We start from the raw sequence: 21167 nt of genomic DNA, 5'->3' as shown, positions 1-21167 counted from the left end.
CCTATTTCCCTATAGAGTGTATGCTTGTAAGCAGGGCCCTCCTACTTCTATTTCTGTCTGTTATTACCCAGTTTTGTTCTGTTTCTATTGTTCCAGTTGCTAAGCGCAATAGAATATGCTGCGCTATATAAGAAACTTTTAATAACAATAATAATTAATAAATTGTGTGTCACTAACCAGCCATCTTGATTTATAGCTCGCAGACGCCTCGGACATCTCTGCCATAATTAACATGTCGCCCTCTCGGTCCAGCCTCCATGTATGTATGGTCAATTGGTGTCTTATGAATTTGTCACGTTGTCTGCATGTCATAAGATCCACAATCCACGCCATCTATGACAACTGCGCTGATTGCGCTCACGTGGGGTAGAAATTGGCGGGAAAGTTTCTCTCTGCTTACACGGTAGTGTCTTCCATTTCCCATCACATCTGTCGCAAAGGGCGTGGCTTTACACAGAGGCCTAGCAGATTTCGTAACACCTCTTTTACATTTCTTGCTGTACTGTGATTGCACAAGGGTGAACGGTCGTATTGACATACATATATTTTATTCTTGTTCAGGATTAAATATATCTTTTTAGTACATTCAATTGTCATGAAAGAGACACATTTTGTGGGCTGAACCAATATAACTGACTACCTGATTCCTAGTGAACTGAGGGGGCTCTGCTCTCACAGACACATAGGGGCACTGAGCACTTTTCCATACAAGTAAGGTTATAAGGGACTGTTCATATATATTAAGAAGGAATACTATGAATTCCATGCAGCTTAGAGAACAAGAGACCTTATACTGGGATGTACAGTATCAAACCTTGGAGATATACCTTGAAGAGAGATTAATTGGAGAGAGATAAAGTACCAACCAATCAGCTCCTAACTGCCATGTTACAGTCTGTGTTTGAAAAATGTCAGGAGCGGATTGGTTGGTACTTTATTTCTTCGCTTTCTCACTCTCCATGACTTGACATATCTCCCCCTGGGAGTTATGGTAGCTGTAGACTAACCAATAGGGCTCAACCGAGTCACCTGGTGCCGAAGAGTTAACTATGACTGATGTTATTTTTCCATTTTGGTTCTCAGAAGTTCTGGACCCTTTTTATAAGCACATAAAGAGAGATCTGGCTGTTTCGGCCCCCTGGGTCTTCACACGATTTAATACATGTATAAAACCCACACTTTATCATCAAGCAAGAGCAGCATTTTCCACTGGCTTCTTTACCCATAAGGCACTTCAAAGTCATGTCCAAAAATTGCCTGATGCAGGCTTAAGTGGCATCTGTCGCCCCTAATGAGAGTATCCAGGGTCTTGTGTGTGGAATAACAGATGTTCCCCGGCCTCTGTTGAGCTGTGACACCTGAGCGTTTGTCACCTTCTCCATTCTCAGGCCAGACACACAACCCGACTGCACAAAGCAAGACCTATGCTTTGTGTTATATTGTTATACTCCTCGGTATTGCAACATCCCCATAAAGTATCCTTATTACAATGACCCATGACATCACTAAAGAGCCACGTCATGTCACCATCAAGCCACTACTTAGCTAGTCAGACTGCATTCTAGCAGACTGCAATGAAAATTGGTTCAGTCAACAAAATGGCTGCCTGTGTTGGGCCCTGGTGATTGGTCCACATTACTTCCTGAAGACTGGAAGTGCCCAATAGAAAGCAACATTTACTTTAAGCATCCATTCATTGGTCAGCTGCACCAACCTCTCACGAAAACTTCAGTGTTTGCCAGATGTCCCGGCACACTAGGAGGCGTGGGGTGTAACTTATACACTGAGGTTCTCCTGCCCGTGTATAATGAACACTTTATTCGGCATCAATATGCACATTCTATATAACTAAACTGTAAATGGTGCGTAACATTGAGGCTTTCTGCAGGATTCCTCACTTCATCTTGTACAATTAAATCACTGCCATTTGCTTTATGCATGAATTGGGGAGATGCATGCCATGGGTGGGTTACTTCCAGCTGTAGTAAATGTTCTAACCAGCTTGCCTTGCCTTCCGGCTGCAGAAGATTCTATGGGTAAGTCACACTTACAGGGATCCCGCTGCTTGTGGTATGCCCACCAGACTGCCACGACGGCTGACTGCGGTTTTAATTTTGTTGTGTGTCACGAGAGGAGGACGATGAAATGTAATTTATGGTAAACTCAATATTCAAAACAATCCAGGACGTTAATTTAAAGGCCGTATGGCTGTCTAAAGCCAGAAATCCAATAAGCCTCTATTAGGTTTTCTCCATTAAGTCAGTGTGATGGAATTTTGCGGATTACTAAAATAGACATCATTATTTGTAGGAATGTTTCATGAATCCTGACCAGGATCTCTCATTTCTCGCTGCAGAAATGTAGAATTACTGCCTGCTAGAGTGGCTGTTTTTATATATATATATATATATACATATATATATATATTTTTTTTTTTGCCTGACTAAATGAAAAATGACCTCTCGCTCCCAGCCACTCAAGCCGACGTGAAGCTTTCCATAATGCCTAATGACTTTGGGATCAAAAATTATTTTTTAGGGTGTTGTTAATCCTTCTTCCCTAAGCTATCAGCCTTTATATATAGGTGTAAATAAATCAGCACTTACTTTTGTTTTACATTCATATAATGTTCTCGCTGCTGCCAAAATGTGTATTACATGAAATCTGCACTGCAGAGCGTTTCAGGTCTCGGTTATTCGTACACTAAACGGCGAGCGACATTCCCAAAAGGTGACTTTAATGAATTGGCTTGTACATGTCACGCTGCAACTTTTGCTAAATGCGGCGCTTTGTGTTTCTTGCTCCCTTCTATCCTTCATCAGACTGTAGTTCTGTCATCAGCACACCTGTTTATTTATCCTGTTCGGGGATATGACGCGGTTCACCTTCTGGATGCAGTTGAACTCACAGGGCAGTTTCATGTTGTATTTCGGGGTGCCAAAATGAAATGTTTACCTGATGATAGGAATACGAGTAACTTGCTGAAAAGCACAGAAGGAAGTGAGAAATAGAATTGTGCATTCAGTAACATTTGCTGCAACTGATACATTAATCTGCAGGTGGGAAAGACATTTAAAGATTTATAGCAATGGCCCGAAGTAAGGATACCGCTGAGGTATGAGGCTATACCAATGTGGGTAGTAGATATGGAAGTAGGGTAGGTGTGAGTGTGTACTGATGTGAGTAATACAGGTGGGAGTAGGGTAGGTGTGCCGGTGTACCAGTGTGAGTAGTATAGGTGGGAATAGGGTAGGAGTGATGGTGTACCAGTGCGAGTAGTAAAAATGGCAGTAGGGTAGGTGTGAGTGTGTATCGATGTGAGTAGTATACATGGTAGTAGGGTAGGTGTGAGTGTGTACTGATGTGAGTAATACAGGTGGGAGTAGGGTAGGTGTGCCGGTGTACCAGTGTGAGTAGTATATGTGGGAATAGGGTAGGAGTGATGGTGTACCAGTGTGAGTAGTAAAAATGGCAGTAGGGTAGGTGTGAGTGTGTATCGATGTGAGTAGTATACATGGTAGTAGGGTAGGTGTGAGGGTGTACCAGTGTGAGTAGTATAGGTGGGAGTAGAGTAGGAGTGAGTGTGTACCGGTGCAAGTAGAGTAGATGTGACTGTGTACCTGTGTGAGTGTGTTACAGTGTGTGAGTGGGGTAGGTGTGAGGGTGTACTGGCGTGGTAGTATAGGTGTTAGGGTGTATGGGTGGGAGTAAGGTAGGTGTTTGTAGTATAGGTGTCAGTAGGGTAGGTGTGAGTGTGTAATGGTGGGAGTGGGGTAGGTGGGAGTAGAGTAGGTGTGAGTGTGTACCGGTGGGAGTGGGGTAGGTGTAAGTGTGTTCCGGTGTGGTTATTATAGGTGGGAGTAGAGTGGGTGTGAGGATGTACTGGTGTTGTAGTATAGGTGGGAGTAGGGTGGGAGTGAGGGTGTGTATGTGGCAGTAGGGTAGGTGCAGTAGGGTAGGTGTGAGTGTACCAGTGTGGGTACTATAGGTGGGAGTAGGGTGGTAGTATAGTTGTGAGTAGGGTGGGTGTGAGGGTGTATCGGTGGGAGTAAGGTAGGTGTGAGTAGAGTAGGTGGCAGTGGGGTAGGTGTGAGGGTGTACCGGTGGGAGTAGGGTGGGTGTGAGGGTGTATAGGTGGGAGTAGTGTAGGTGGCAGTAGGGTAGTTGTAAGTGTGTACTGATGTGAGTTGTACAGGTGGGAGTGGGGTAGGTATGAGTGTGTACCGGTGTGAGTAGGGTGGGTGTGAGGGTGTATAGGTGGGAGTAAGGTAGGTGTGAGTAGTGTAGGTGGGAGTGTGTACCAGTGTAAGTAGTATAGGTGGGAATGGGGTGGGTGTGAGGGTGTATAGGTGGGAGTAGTGTAGGTGGCAGTAGGATAGGTATGAGGGTGTAACAGTGTGAGTAGTATAGGTGGGAGTAGGGTAGGTGTGAGAGTGTACCAGTGTGAGTAGTATAGGTGGGAGTAGGGTAGGTGTGAGTGTATACCAGTGTGAGTAGTATAGGTGGGGGTAGGTGTGAGGATGTACCAGTGTTAGTAGTATAGGTGGGAGTAGGGTAGGTGTGAGTGTGTACCAGTGTGAGTAGTGTAGGTGGCAGTAGGGTAGATGTGAGTGTGTACCAGTGTGAGTAGTATAGGTAGGAGTAGGGTAGGTGTGAGTGTGTACCAGTATGAGTAGTGTAGGTGGCAGTAGGGTAGATGTGAGTGTGCACCAGTGTGAGTAGTATAGGTGGGAGTAGGGTAGGTGTGAGGCTGTACCAGTGTGAGTAATGTAGGTGGCAGTAGGGTAGATGTGGGAGTAGGGTAGGTGTGAGGGTGTACCGGTGTGAGTAGGGTGCGTGTGAGGGTGTATAGGTGGGAGTAAGGTAGGTGTGAGTAGTGTAGGTGGCAGTAGGATAGGTGTGAGGGTGTACCAGTGTGAGGAGTATAAATTGCAGTAGGGTAGGTGTGAGTGTTTTCAAATTGTAATAATAAATGCATGTACTGTTTTCTCTTTTAGCTAAATGTAATGCTTGTATTTGTTACTAATACTGAAACCAGTCAGAACACTGTCCGTATAACAAATGCCAACTTCGCCCTTACGTAGTATTGTAAATAATTCCATTCATGAGAGGAACATGTATCAGACTTTCCTGTGTCCGTCGGGGGAATGGGGCTGTTTTTGCTCCTGTGAGGTGTGGGCCGTTGTTATTGCCAGCACGGTGTGACATGTGCGGGCGATTACACGCAGGTCCCATTATAGTAACATACGTACCGTATCTTGCCATCTCCTGCAGGGAGGGAAGTCTCACTTGTCTTGCCAAGGTAGACACATTGGGTGGCTGTACTTAAGCCGTCATAGCCTTGCCTTTCCTTGTTTCTGGGAGAAATGAAATGTCCCCGCTGGCTGTTACTGATGGAGTAACGTGTAGCTTTTATGGAGTATTTTATGCCATGTAATCTCTCAGGAGCTTTCTTTATTACCCAGACTGACTCACAGTGTACTACTGGAACATATGTCCAAATTACACCTCATCCTTTAACTAACAAGTTACCACTGTGCAGTAACTCCAGCCATTAATCAGACATCAGCTTTCATCATGGTCTATCCAACAGTAGACAAAGCTAACTGTTGATTGATTGCAGACCCTTCAACATGACCCCTCCCACCCCGGTACAAAATTCTCCCCTCCTTAAAGTCCCGCTTAAATTATGATTGCAAGGAAAGCAACTTTACCAATAATTACGGAGTTTGACACAGGTGACGGCAATCGTTAACTAAGCGCAGAACATTTTCTACCTGTGGTTGCTTTAAGGGGTCTATTCATGAAGCAGTGAAAAGTGCGGAGAAGTGAGCCAGTGAAGAAGTTGCCTATGCAACCAATCCGCATTGAAGTAACATTTATAACTTGCATATTATACAATTCAAACCTGAAGTTTATAATACGTTTGGCCCACATTCGGTCCTCTGCAGTGGAGTTATATTACAGTATACGTTCGCCATGTTATAATGACTTGTTACCATGTTAACGTCTCCACAGGAGGAAGAATTCATTGACTGGTGGAGCAAGTTCTTCGCCTCCATAGGAGAGAAGGAGAAATGTGGGGCTTATTTTGAGAAAGGCTTTGACACTCTTCAGGTGAGCAGAACCGTGGTCAGTAATATGGACTCCAGTGACGTGATAGGAGAAAGACAGATCTCTCACTTCTTAAAAAGTAAACTCTTTGTTCTCAGTGGGTTCAGTGTATGTCTGTTCCCAGAAAAGGAACTTTCTGTGTACAACACATGAAGCTAAAATGCATTATGCAATGTTTTCCGGACTTTCCTGGCAGGTGTGTTAGAGAGAAACCATAGCAAATAGAAGTACACTGGGATTGTTCTGGATGATGGGACAAGGTAATCAGACTGCTTCTAGAGATCATTCAGACATGACCAACGCTCCCAAAATCATCAGGTGGGGGGGGTATTTATCAAAACTGGGAGAGAGATAAAATTGTGAGAGATATAGTACCAGCCAGTCAGCTGCTGCCTTATAATTTACAGGCTGTGTTTGGAAACTCGCAGTTAGGAGCTGATTGGTTGGTGCTTTATCTCTGACAATTTTATCTCTCTCCAAGCCTTGATAAGTACCTACTGTATGTCTGCCGTGCTTGTCATATCTATAATAGGTCCAGCACAAACAGGTGTACATTCAACTCTAACAACGAAAACTACAGTAGAAAGCAGCCTCGTTAAAACTGTTCATACAGCGAAACGAGCACGTAGGCGTTTCAGCGGTCCACCGCGCTCTCTATATGTATTATGCAAAGATATGTGCATTGGTTAATAAATGAATGATTAATATAATTCACCATAGCACTTGATAATATTCAAGGTATATTTGTATTGAATAGGATGGAGTAGCGGACTGAAATTTATAGGGGTTTATCAGTATTGCAATATGGAATTACAATGACAGCAATAGCCTGATAAACATGTGTCAGGCACACGGAGTCATTAAGTTTATGACCTGTGGCTGTGGGCAGTTTAGCAGACTTCCGTATTGTTTATATGATCAATGTGCCGTTCAGGATATACACCCAACAAGTGAATTCTGTGTCTAAATCAGCTCTACGAATAGTATACTGACCTCAGTGATGAGGCAATAAACTATGTTACTAGTGTATTCATTTTGAAGCGGAAATTTGGCATTATCCCCTAGCTTACTGATTGGGTCCATCTACATTAATAACTATAGCATGATTGAATCACTCTATGCATAGGTGTTATCAGGCCAATTATTTATAAGACCTAATATTATTATACTGTTGACGTTATTGGATTGTTTGTGGTGAGTACACAACAATATATCATTGCAAAGTGTATTCCACACTGAGTCTTCAATACGTAAAGATATTACATTGCATCGTTGCAGCTATATATACCCAGTAATAATTATAGTAAATGTTTGATAAGGGACACCTATGTGGCATGCCCATGTATATATTGGCATAAACAATATGTGCAGTTAATCGTATGAAACAGTGTGGCAACAACAGCTGCAGTATAGTATCAACAGTACACATAAAAGATTGATGCAATCCATAGCTTTATTGGCAACATTTTTGAAGAATCACACTTATGTATCTATAAAGTGGAATTACTGTTTCAATGTAAGTGAAAATCTTTAACACCCACAAATCTATTTATTAAGATCCCAGCCCATAATGTATGTATTGATACACCGGTATTTTCTCACCAGTCCGGACTCACCACTCTATATGACATATCGATGCAGGAGTTATAGTGGTGGATTCGTTTTTAAAAAAATTCTGTAACTGCGCTATTTTCTAGTCTTTTCACACATTTTTGTCTGTATGTTAAAAACATTTTATCCTCTGTATTTTGCTGTATGTCCCTGAGAATCGGGAATTTTTAAGACAATCATTTTTGAGCATTAAAAGCTAAGTTTTAATATCATACAAAATAAGAAATATCTTTTCATACTAGTGCGCCCAACTAACAAACTGCTTTCTAGTTGTACTTGTTTTTGTTCATATTTCGGTTGAATCAGGGTTGCACCCCCAGATAGTAAAATCTAGTCCAGATACAATAATATTGGGGCACCTAAAGAGTCACACGTATGTAAGAATTGTTCTCAAAAGTGTGTAGATATATCTTCTCTTCTCCATTTGACAGTACATTCAACTCTACATGAGTCCATTTACCCCAAGTAATCTCATTGAAGTATTTTGCTCTCTACATACATGTATATTAAAGATTATTGGGGGTAATTCCGAGTTGATCGCAGCAGGACATTTTTTAGCAGTTGGGCAAAACCATGTGCACTGCAGGGGAGGCAGATATAACATGCGCAGAGAGAGTTAGATTTGGATGGGGTGTGTTCAAACTGAAATCTAAATTGCAGTGTAAAAATAAAGCAGCCAGTATTTACCCTGCACAGAACCAATATAACTCACCCAAATCTAACTCTCTCTGCACATGTTATATCTGCCTCCCCTGCAGTGCACATGGTTTTGCCCAACTGCTAACAAAGTTCCTGCTGCGATCAACTCGGAATTACCCCCATTATGTGATAACATGAAATCCGCAGAGAACTTTAGAATGACTCCCAGAAGATCACTCCTTCTGACTTGGGAAATTTAGTTTTTGCTACTTCCCAAAGCATCACCGTTATTTATCATCAAACGTGAAGCAAACCAAATCCGTTTGTGTTACCTAGGAGACTGCAAACGAGTCGATCAGACTCATCTTGCCACAAGTATCACCCTGACGTGTGAAATGTCCATATTTCTTAGATAGCAGGATATATACGAGTAGAATTTACGTCTGACAGGTTTAGCTACGTATAAACAGTACCTATATATTCATGAATATTCTTAAGCTCAGGGATGTACTTGCTTCTACAACAGTGTTACAATCTACATCATAGACCGTTTAGTAATCATTGATTAGAATATCTTTGTCCATGAAATTTAAGGACTATTGGAAGCGATATTTCATACATGCAGGACTGTGGGCTTGTTTGAGCTTTCAGTACATAAGCGTATAATCGTGGCTCTTGCTTTTGCATTGTTCATTTATTGCTTGGTAAACATGCTCAGTCTCTGTACACAGTCAGGGCCATCCCGGCCTTAATGCCCCTCGGCGGCAGGACAGCGCCTGCACCCAGCGACCGTGTATTTATACGCTGCTTGGTAAATGGCCCCACTCTGACCTCCGCTGCATTAATCTCCTGAGGAATTCTTACCGGCGGGATTCTTCCAGAGATCACACAATAAATTAGAAAAACCTGGAGTAGCCCTATCCTGCCATAATTTGTTTTGGCAACCAGTTCTGCTGTTGGAATACACAACTTGATAATTACATTATGGCTACTGGTGTAGAGCTGTCACCAGCACGGTCCATCCCGTTCCCTGGAAAAGTAGTTACGTTTTCTTGGCTCCTAGGCGGATGGAACCAGAGGAAAAATAACAGTCACCACTTGAAGCATCAACACATCTGAGGATAGAAGAGTGAATATTATAAGGGAACGTGAGCCAAGATACAGAGTATTAATATAAAATACTTTTATTCAGAGCAGGGTGGGCGAGGCCCCAGAAGTGGGCCCTTCGGGATCGGCTTTTGTAGTATTGTTGTTGTGACATCACACTGAAGGATCCAGGTCTGAGTTTATTAAATACCGCCATGTGTTTTATACCATATACTGTATTGTTACAGCCAAACCAGCTTTGTACAAGTCAGGATGTTTTATTTTCCAGTAAAAAAAAAATACTGTCCAAGCTCCCTATATATTATTGTGAAATCTCTGGGGAGATTGAGAGGTTTGGGGGGAGAGATCAGCATTTTTAGGCCGTTGTACACAGCGCTTAGCTGGTGCTAAACCGGACTTTCACTCCTGACATTATCAGAGCTATTTAAAATCTACAGTGCATCCGGAAAGTATTCACAGCTCCTAATTTTTTCCACATTTTGTTATGTTACAGCCTTATTCCAAAATGGAATAAATTAATTTTTCACTCAAAATTCTACACACAATACCCCATAATGACTACGTGAAAAAAGGGTTTTTTTGGGACCTTCAAAGCAGAAGATTTTTTTTCTGTATCCTTCCACAGATTTTTGCCTCGAGACAATTCATTTGACTTCATGCTTGGTTTGTGCTCAGACGTGCACTGTCAAGTGTGGGACCTTATATAGACAGGTGTGTGTCTTTCCAAATCATGTCCAATCAACTGAATATACCACAGGTGGACTTCAATTAAGCTATTGGAACATCTCAATGATGATCTGTGGAAACAGGATGTACCTGTAATCAATTTTGAGCTTCATTGCAAAGGCTGTGAATACTTATGTATATGTGATTTCTTAGTTTTTTATTTTTAATAAATTTGTAAAAATATCAAAACAACTATTTCACGTTGTCAATATTGTGTGTAGAATTTTGAGGTAAAAATGTATTAAATTTTGGAATAAGGGTGTAACATAACAAAATGTGGAAAAAGTGAAGCGCTGTGAATACTTTCCGGATGCACTGTAATGGGAACATTGATGCTCTTCAGTGAGGCAGCCCCTTATGTCCGGGAACCCCCAAATTGGACTGTTCCCCATCCCCGGCCCTTCAGCAGCTTCATGTGGTTTTCACTGTATATAGTTCCCAGAGTTCAGAAATACCTCTCAGTTCAGCCGAAACCCTCATGTAATGGTGACCAGCTTTATGGAAGTAGAAGTGCCGTTTAAGCAGTAGAGACGCCAGAATTAGTGTGGGAACCTTTAGGGTGTTGTTAACTTAGTCCTCCTGACCACACAAAGACAGAACACGATTTAATAGACTCCTTGGACAACATCTGCAATTCAGTTGGCATCGCAGGCTTTTGGCCTCCTCCGCTGTAAATTAAGTATTGCAGAATAATAATTATTTGGCTCTGCTACAACTCTCTCTATAGAAAATGTGTGGAAAGGAAATGGCATAATTATTAAAATGTTACAGACTAATATAATAACTAATTGCCGTACAGTACATTTCATTCTTCCTCTTAACCATTTATGTTGGATGTAAGTTTCACACTGCAGTCATAATAAAGCGTAATGTTTATTTATCTTTCAGTTTAACTTTAATTAGGTTACACGCATGTAGACCCTGGAATAAATGTTAGTGCATTGTCTGTTCTCCGTTATTATCTCTCTGCTGGCTGTGTTATAGATGTTATGCCATTTTGTGTACCTCACACTGTACCTCTCAGTGAGGGACTATCTACAGTGTACCTCAGACTGTACCTCTCAGTGAGGGAATATCTACTGTGTACCTCAGACTGTACAGTACCTCTCAGTGAGGGACTATCTACAGTGTACCTCAGGCTCTACCTCTCAGTGAGGGTATATCTACACTGTACCTCAGACTCTAGCTCTCAGTGAGGAACTGTCTACAGTGTACCTCAGACTCTACCTCTCGGTGAGGGACTATCTAGTGTACCTCAGACTGTACCTCTCAGTGAGGGACTGTCTACAGTGTACCTCAGACTGTACCTCTCAGTGAGGGAATATCTACTGTGTACCTCAGACTGTACAGTACCTCTCAGTGAGGGACTATCTACAGTGTACCTCAGGCTCTACCTCTCAGTGAGGGTCTATCTACACTGTACCTCAGACTCTAGCTCTCAGTGAGGGACTGTCTACAGTGTACCTCAGACTCTACCTCTCGGTGAGGGACTATCTAGTGTACCTCAGACTGTACCTCTCAGTGAGGGACTATCTACAGTGTACCTCAGACTGTACCTCTCAGTGAGGGAATATCTACTGTGTACCTCAGACTGTACAGTACCTCTCAGTGAGGGACTATCTACAGTGTACCTCAGGCTCTACCTCTCAGTGAGGGTCTATCTACACTGTACCTCAGACTCTAGCTCTCAGTGAGGGACTGTCTACAGTGTACCTCAGACTCTACCTCTCGGTGAGGGACTATCTAGTGTACCTCAGACTGTACCTCTCAGTGAGGGACTGTCTACAGTGTACTTCAGACTGTACCTCTCAGTACTATTGAGGTATAAAGCGAAAACCTTTTCTTAATAAATCTTCCAGGTCCTGGACACAGAGTTAGAGAACATAGAAGACTATGAGGGGTTGTCAGACTTTTGCCGGACTTTCAAGTTGTACAGAGGGAGATCCCAAGATGAGACAGAAGATCCCTCCGTGGTTGGAGAATTCAAGGTGTGTTACTTTGGTTCTCTCAGGTTGATGGTTTACATGGATAATATAGTTATCCTTGCATAGCAGTGTTCTCAGTTTGCTTTAAAAAATAAATAGTTTTTAATTACTTATTAATATCTTTGAAATCTTTAAAACCACAAATTTTGGCACACGTCCTTATCGGTGCGTATGGACCCCAGACTACTGTATAGATTTACTCCAAAGCTCTGACGGGATTTTTTCCGACCCATGGGAAATAAGCAAGAATGCATATTGTCATGAGTTAAATTGGTGCTCTATTGGATCAGGTGTGTTCTTTTCCCGGATCCACCCGGAAATCATCTGCTACTAGATAGCTGGAACCCTAGAACACAACGCATTTCCAGTGCTGCACTGTGAGACTAGAGACGTGCTATGGCAGCGGGCAGTATATAGACGTACAGGGCTGCACGGTGAGACTAGAGATGTGCTATGGCAGCAGGGAGTATATAGACGTACATAGCTGCACGGCGAGAGCCTTTCTTGTGCGCCCCGTTTAGTACAAGAAGCGATAGATGTGTCTTCTCTCATATCCCCAGCTCCTTATAATGAATGGTGAATCCATCTGCTGGGATTAGAATTCAGATCTGTATGAGCCCTCATCATAGGTGTAAATACACAATGTTATTGCATCGATGTATGAAAAACATCGAGCGCACTCTTATCGCTCTGGGTCTAAACTGAGACGGATACGTCAGAACTGGGGGAATTTGAAGTTGATCCTGAATCAACATTTCTCACGTTAAATGGGATAAAGCAAATTACTAACATTAACCTGTACAGTGCCCTATATTTATCCTCTCATTCCTGCGTCCCCCTACGCCGGGGTGTCTTACACCCATATTATCAGCTGTTGTAGTCTATAACATTTGTTTGCAGTGGCTACCACAGGGGCACAAGCCAAATATTATCCCCTGCTCGCCCCCTCAACACTCACTAACTGGAGCAGTAACCCCACACCGGCAGCCGGAGAGGTTAAGGAAATAAAGGATTGCGGCCTCCGCTCACAGTGGTACAGTGTCTCGCTTACCCCAGGAAGCAGCACAACCGCTATAATTATCTGGGTGTGGTTCATAGGGTCGAAAGTCTCTAGGTCGACCACTATTGGTCGACAGTAACTAGGTCGACAGGGCAAAAGGTCGACATGAGTTTTTAATGTTTTCTTGGTGTTTTCTCTGTACAGTGACTGGGAACCCCAATTAGTGCACCGTGTCCCGTCGCATGGCTCGCTTCACTCGCCATGCTTCGGGCAAGGTGCCTCACTCTGCTACCGCTGCGCTCGGCACAGGTTACTATTCCCAATCGTAGACCACATGGATTGTTACGTATGAAAATATCCAAAAAAAGAAAACATTTTAGAAAAATTCATGTCGACCTTTTGACCTGTCCAACCTAGAGACCCTATCGACTTAGTTACTGTTGGCCGATAGTGGTCTACCTAGTTACTGTTGACCTAGAGACCGGATCCCAAATATCTGGTGGCCCCCAAACTCCTCACACCGCCCCACTAGGTCTGTGGTCCTACGTCTTAGTGGAGAAGCTGAGATAGACCACACACCTCCTTACACTCTGTTCCAGCACTGTTATGTCTTGTGCCGATCGCCCCACGTGCGATACAGTCACAGCGCTGTATTTTGTTGCTATGGAGTACTGATGACGTTGGGAGCACTAATGTAACCTCCTTCATTAAAGTTTGTCTTCATCTGCTGAAAATGATACTTTATACTCAGCAGATAAGGACGGATCATCTCATGTAATCGTGTGATTGTATTTATAGCAATGTATTTCATTGTCTTCTTTCTAACCTCTAGGGATCATTTAAAATATATTCCCTTCCGGACGACCCTTCAGTCCCGGTGCCACCTCGCCAGTTCCGCCAGCTCCTAGCAAAAGGGCTACAGGAATGTCTGGTGAGGGTCTACATAGTGCGGGCGGTCGGGTTGCAGCCTAAGGATGCTAATGGCAAGGTAAGCTATGGGCAAGTGGTCTGTACCTCTGACACGCGTTTCACCAATGCATTTCATGTCTGGAGCGGATGGACAGATTGTTGAGGTTCATGTATGTATACCAGCCTATCACCAAGCATGTGTGGCTTTAGGAACCCATATGCTGCTAGGATGCTCATTTACCATACTGGTGGGGCAGACTACAGTGCACAGCCTGCAGTGTGCTTATTGCAAGACATTTCCACGTCTCTCATCTACCACCATTCGCTTTATCCATGAGGGTATATTTACAGAGAAGTGGTGGTGTTGGCCATAGCAACCAATCATTTTCTAGAGAGCAATAGAGAACTGGTGATGAAGTCGGCCCAGCTGGAGCCAGGATATTGTTACTACCTAATAATAAAACACGGTTTCCCTGGAAGGCAGCGCTGGAGTAGGGGTGTATCTAGGGGTCCGGGCGCCCCTGGCAAAGTAAGGGACTGGCGCCCCCCCCCCCCCATATTTGAAATAGGGAAGGTTCATGTGCAAAAAAATTACATGATCTTGTGGGAGAGGGGCATGACCATACAATAGTTCCCCCAATTCAAATTACGCTATACAGTAGTAACCCATATACACATTATGCCCACACATTAGCAGTCCCCTTTACACATTATGCCCACACAGTCATTCTTATAACACTGAGGAGACATCAGCAGTGCCTGGCCTGGCTGAGGAGGCAATGCCACCCAAGGCCAGGTAGTATAATCAAATAGTAGTGCAAAGAAGTGCAGTGCAGCGTACTACCCAGTGGTGAAGTAGAAAAAAAATGTTAGTGGTACCGTTTGCCAAAAAATGGGTGTGGCCACATGAGGCGTGGCCAATAAAAATGGGGGCGTGATACACATATGACCCCAATAGTGCAGTGCCAGATACACATGTGGCCTACAGTGCCAGATACACACATGCCCCCACAGTGCCAGATATGCCCCCACGGTGCTAGATATGCCCCCACAGTGCCAGATACACATATAACCCCACAGTGCCAGATATGCCCCCACAGTGCTAGATATGCCCCCACAGTGCCAAATACACATATGCCCCCACAGTGCCAGATATGCCCCCACGTTGCCAGATACACATTTGCCCCCTCGGTGTCAGATAAGCCCCCACAGTCATATAGTCATAGTCCCCATCTCCCTCCCAGCACATAGCCATAGTCCCTTCCCAGTAAATAGCCATAGCCCCCACCTCCCCAAGCAATAGTCGTAGTACCCCCAGCACACAGCCGTAGTCTCCACCTCTCCCAACACAGTCATACAGTATACGTATAAAACGGAGAATAAACTTAACCAGCGCTTGTGTTTAGATGATCAAGGTCTGACGTATTCCTTATCTATTCGTCCTCATAGTAGATCATGTGAATAAAAAAGATGTATATAGCATAACACCCTTTTATTATACACAACATAAACAAGTATACAATTGTAGTGAATAGCACAAATCCTGGAGTGTAAATAGGTGCAGTGGGTAATTACCAGATGTTCCAGAACTGTGATTAAACAGTTCTAAATGGGCATAGAGATTTAACTGCAGGGATTCCGGATTTCCCCCAGTATTCGGTCCAATGATGTTGTAACCGCGTCTCCACTCCACTGCAGACCTGTAAACGCCTCCCTGGATCTCACCAACGCGTTTCCACCCCGGGCTGGGGTCTTTTTCAAGGTGCAAGTAGTGCAATGTCACTCTCCTTCTAACTCCGGATATTTAACAAAACGATCCACCAATCATTGTCCAGCAGGTCCAGCTGGACCCTATACATTAATCACCTAAAGTTCCGTGGTCCTCTGCTGGACCTGTGCGTCACTTCCCTTGTTGTCCTGGTAACCCGTCTGTCTGTATGACTTCTGCGTCTAGCCGCGTCCCTGTTACCATAGAAACCCGTGCTTCCGGTCCGGAAGTCTGTCTCGTAGCGGTACACGTCACCCCGCTCTCATGCGTCAGCCAAACCTCCTGGTTGCCATAGTAATACAAATCTCTGTGCCCGTCAATATATATCCATACCGGGCTCAGATTTATCTATAGGATTGAGACAACGTTTTACAATACATATAATTCCGATATCCGGTATGGATATATATTGACGGCCACAGAGATTTGACGCGGCTAGACGCGGAAGTCATATACACAGATGGGTTACCAGGACAACAAGGGAAGTGACGCACAGGTCCAGCAGAGGACCACGGAACTTTAGGTGATTAATGTATAGGGTCCAGCTGGACCTGCTGGACAATGATTGGTGGATCGTTTTGTTAAATATCCGGAGTTAGAAGGAGAGTGACATTGCACTACTTGCACCTTGAAAAAGACCCCAGCCCGGGGTGGAAACGCGTTGGTGAGATCCAGGGAGGCGTTTACAGGTCTGCAGTGGAGTGGAGACGCGGTTACAACATCATTGGACCGAATACTGGGGGAAATCCGGAATCCCTGCAGTTAAATCTCTATGCCCATTTAGAACTGTTTAATCACAGTTCTGGAACATCTGGTAATTACCCACTGCACCTATTTACACTCCAGGATTTGTGCTATTCACTACAATTGTATACTTGTTTATGTTGTGTATAATAAAAGGGTGTTATGCTATATACATCTTTTTTATTCACATGATCTACTATGAGGACGAATAGATAAGGAATACGTCAGACCTTGATCATCTAAACACAAGCGCTGGTTAAGTTTATTCTCCGTTTTATACGTATATTTGTGCACTTTTTGGTGAGGGGTTGGAGGAAACCTCACAGGAGTTTAAACATTACTAGCAGCTTTTGCGCACGGGACACTTTCATCTTGATTTGTTATACAGTCATACAGTAGTTCCCACCCCCCTTTCATCACATAACAGTAGTTCCCTGACAGTATAGACAGCCATAGTCCCCCTCCCTGCACATAACCCCTCACCTCCCCAAATTTATAGCCATAGTCCCCATCCCCCTCCAAGCACATACATAGCCTCCCCACACAGCACATAGCCCTAGTCCCCACCCCCACAACATCCCAGCAGATAGCCATAGTGTCTGGCAATACCTGCTGTGCCGAGCTGCCTGGGATGGAGGGCGGAGGATCGCTCAGCAGGCAGGAGCTGGCTCCGGTGTTCGGCACTGCAACAAACTACATGAAGAAACTGAAAATAAACTACAGCTCCCATCAGCCCTTACCACCGGGAGCTCCCGACAGCAAGGGATGCTGGGAGTTGTAGTTTATTTTCAGTTTCTTCCCTGTAGTGCATTGCGGTGCCGAACACCGGCGCCTGCTCTTGCCTGCTGAGCGATCCTCCGCCCTCCATCCCAGGCAATGCACAGGCAGCTCGGCACAGCAGGTATTGCCAGACACTACGGATTAAGGGATTCCACCCATTGGCCGAGGGTGGCATCGTCAGGCGGCGCTCCCTGCTCGGCTGGCGCCCCTAGCGAGTGCCATCCTGGCCAATGAGTAGATACGCCCCTGCGCTGGAGACACGGATCTCAGATTATTTCTCCACGATGTTTCCTAACAATGTTTTGAGTTGATAAAGTAGGCTGGATGAAAACATGTGATAGGAATATCAGATGGAACCCATCGAGTTCTGCTAACACTATGTAGTAACGTTTCCAGTGTGACCCCTATGTGAAGATATCCGTTGGGAAAAAGTCGCTCAATGATCGGGAGAACTACATCCCCTGCACCTTGGAGCCTGTCTTTGGAAAGTAAGTGGTGATTTTATGTGTACTTTATATATCACTAGTATTGCAGTTGAATCTAAAAAAAGAAAAAGTGGGTCTCAATCCTTAAAAACACACAGAGTTGCTCTGAGTAACGTCAATGATCATGTGATGCGCAACCCATAAAGATTGTAAGGTAGGTGCGCTGCATTTGCTGTATACAGGAAGTAGATGGGGCAGCACCGGGAACTCATTATGCCGACTGTGACGTAAGTGTTGGCGGTTCCTACAGCCGGTATATGGGACGGCCGACAACTCGTCCACAAGCACAGCCAGACATGCCGATATATCTGAAAGATATATCAACTGTTCTGCAGGGCTCGATCTGATATGCTTGTAAATGGCGTCATTCATAGACATATCGGGAGTACACGTTCTCCGATTTACTACAGATGTATCATCTATTGCCGCAATGAATGATATATCTGTATGGGTGGTATTGATGTGACCGCCGGTCAGCTGACCGACAGTCACATGACCTCCTCCATGAGCCCGACGGCTCACTATCCTGATGGTCGGCATGCCGACCAACAGGGACTATTTCCACTCATGGGTGTCCACGACACCCATAGAGTGGGAATAGAACCCGTGGCGACCGCAGGTCGCCACCGAGCCTGCAGCGTGGCGAGCGCAGCGAGCCCGCAAGGGGCTTGCTGCACTCGCCCCTCCCCGCCGGGATCCCGGCGTCGGTATGCTGCCGGGATCCCGGCGTCGGTAAAGTGACCGGCGGTCAGGTGACCTCCGGTCACCAGTACTACACCCATCTGTATAGTATTTGTACCCAGCTTAAGGCCGCAGGGCATATTTAGCGAAAACCCATTTTGCAGATCATTGTCTCAAAGCCCAATAAATTAAAATAATCCAAATCAGGTACTAAAACACTGAATATCAGAATATACTGTACATGTCAGTGACGACCTTTTAATCCTGCATTAGTCCGCACTGATCATTATAATTGGCAGGGTGGGTCTATGCATCAGGAGCCGAGCGCCCACACGAGAGAATCCTGATGATGCCACTATTATATGACTACTCCCCCCCTCCCCTTCACCATTGGCGTGAGGTGCGGCCAGATGTGCATACAGACATATGCATAGGCGTCTTTGGCGCAGGAGCACTGTGCAGAAATTCATATTTCTGCAGCAGGGTACACTGTATTCCACAGGGAATAACATCGGGGTGTGGAGTAGGATCTTGATCCGGAGGCACCAACAGTTTCCCAGGATGCATAGTGCCGCCTCCTCTATAACCCCGCCTCCGTGTACAGGGAGCTCAGTTTGTAGTTGGTGTCTACAATAGCAGGCATCGCAACAGCAGGGCTCCTCCTGGCAGCCTTGAAAAGAGCGTTGTCTTTGAAGAAAGAACACTTCAAGGATAGCAGCCAGTGTAGGATGTCAGTTTGACATTGCTGGCTGCGGCGCCGCATACTCCCGCGCCCTGGTTGCCGGGTACTTGCTGCGGGGGCTCCGGTTTCTGTCAGGCACACACACACACTTCGCCGCAGCTCTCTAGGATCGCGTGGCCACATACAGGGAGGAGGTAAGAAGGTCCCCCAGGAGGGACCCGCCGCAAACCGCTATACAGTGCGGTCCGTAGAAGGCGGGCCACGCGCGCTGCCGTGGACACTGTGTTAGTACAGGTGTGGTGCCCCACTTCTGTGAAGATGATAATTGTGCACCACGGTAGTAAATATAGTGGTATTGTTGTCACCCACTGGGCAGTGAATTTATTGGGGTATATTTACTAACATTCGTAATTTCCGAAAATAGGTCAAAGTTCAATCACGAATGACATCGAGAGTGTAAAACTGCAACTTTTTGAATTTATTACGATGGATTTACTAAGCTGTCGTATTCGTGTTTTTCTTTTCTTCCGATGTCGATGTCATTCGTTTTTTTTTTCCTAATTTTACGGCAGTGATTAGCAAAACACTGCCGTTTTTTTTTACAATCAATCTCGGCCGGATCTGTGTGATCCGTGCTGGGGTTCTTTTTATTTTTTATTTTTAATTAAACAATGTAAAATCCCCCCAAAAAATGCGTGGGGTCCCCCCTCCTAAGCATAACCAGCCTCGGGCTCTTTGAGCCGATCCTGGTTGCAGAAATATGGGAAAAAAATGACAGGGGTTCCCCCATATTTAAGCAACCAGCATCGGGCTCTGCGCCTGGTCCTGGTCCCAAAAATACGGGGGGAAAAAAGAGTAGGGGTCCCCCGTATTTTTAAAACCAGCACCGGGCTCCACTAGCTGGACAGATAATGCCACAGCCGGGGGTCACTTTTATATAGTGCCCTGCGGCCGTGGCATCAAAAATCCAACTAGTCACCCCTGGCCGGGGTACCATGGGGGAGTGGGGACCCCTTCAATCAAGGGGTCCCCCCCCCCCAGCCACCCAAGGGCCAGGGGTGAAGCCCGAGGCTGTCCCCCCCCATCCAATGGGCTGCGGATGGGAGGGCTGATAGCCTTTGTTGTAAAATAAAAGATATTGTTTTTAGTAGCAGTACTACAAGTCCCAGCAAGCCTCCCCCGCATGCTGGTACTTGGAGAACCACAAGTACCAGCATGCGGCGGAAAAACGGGCCCGCTGGTACCTGTAGTACTACCACTAAAAAAATACCCAAAAAAACACAAGACACACACACCGTGAAAGTATAATTTTATTACATACATACACACATACATACATACTTACCTTATGTTCTCACGCAGGTCGGTCCTCTTCTCCAGTAGAATCCAAGGGGTACCTGTTGAAGAAATTCTACTCACGAGATCCAGGGGTCCAGGCTCCTCGGCAAATCCAGGGATAATCCACGTACTTGAATAAAACAAAAAAACGGTTGCCCGACCACGAACTGAAAGGTGACCCATGTTTGCACATGGGTCACCTTCCCACGAATGCCAGAAACCCACTTTGCCTGCTGGCTAAGTGGGTTTCTTCAGCCAATCAGGGAGTGCCACGTTGTGGCACCCTCCTGATCAGCTGTGTGGTCCTGTCCTCACTGACAGGCAGCACGCGGCAGTGTTACAATGTAGCGCCTATGCGCTACATTGTAACCAATGATGGGAACTTTCTGCTCAGCGGTGACGTCACTTTAGGTCAACCGCAGGGCAGAAAGTTCCCATCATTGGTTACAATGTAGCGCATAGGCGCTACATTGTAACACTGCCGTGTGCCGCCTGTCAGTGAAGACAGGAGCACACAGCTGATCAGGAGAGTGCTACAACGTGGCACTCCCTGATTGGCTGAAGAAACCCACTTAGCCAGAAGGCAAAGTGGGTTTCT

At 45.0% G+C, this 21167-nt stretch overlaps 1 protein-coding gene and 1 long non-coding RNA gene across 6 annotated transcripts in view; one reads left to right on the top strand and one right to left on the bottom strand.

Annotated features, from left to right (window-relative positions):
- DYSF (dysferlin) overlaps window positions 1-21167 on the top strand; it is a 515016-nt gene that overhangs the window by 399863 nt on the left and 93986 nt on the right. For all 5 annotated transcript variants that reach the window (XM_063925289.1, XM_063925290.1, XM_063925288.1 and 2 more), the window contains 4 exons: window positions 6019-6117; window positions 12057-12185; window positions 14015-14170; window positions 17780-17871. In XM_063925289.1, the coding sequence (XP_063781359.1) occupies window positions 6019-6117; window positions 12057-12185; window positions 14015-14170; window positions 17780-17871 (476 nt within the window). The remainder of the gene's footprint in view (window positions 1-6018; window positions 6118-12056; window positions 12186-14014; window positions 14171-17779; window positions 17872-21167) is intronic.
- Window positions 8520-21167, bottom strand: part of LOC134929745 (uncharacterized) — a 63365-nt gene continuing 50717 nt past the window's right edge. Inside the window, exon 3 of the long non-coding RNA XR_010178631.1 lies at window positions 8520-9479. This is a non-coding gene — a long non-coding RNA (uncharacterized LOC134929745). The remainder of the gene's footprint in view (window positions 9480-21167) is intronic.

Source organism: Pseudophryne corroboree, chromosome 1 (genome assembly GCF_028390025.1).
Source record: "Pseudophryne corroboree isolate aPseCor3 chromosome 1, aPseCor3.hap2, whole genome shotgun sequence".
Classification (NCBI taxonomy): domain Eukaryota; kingdom Metazoa; phylum Chordata; class Amphibia; order Anura; family Myobatrachidae; genus Pseudophryne; species Pseudophryne corroboree.
The sequence above is the reverse complement of the archived record's forward strand: the minus strand, read 5'-3'. Positions and strand labels throughout refer to the sequence as shown.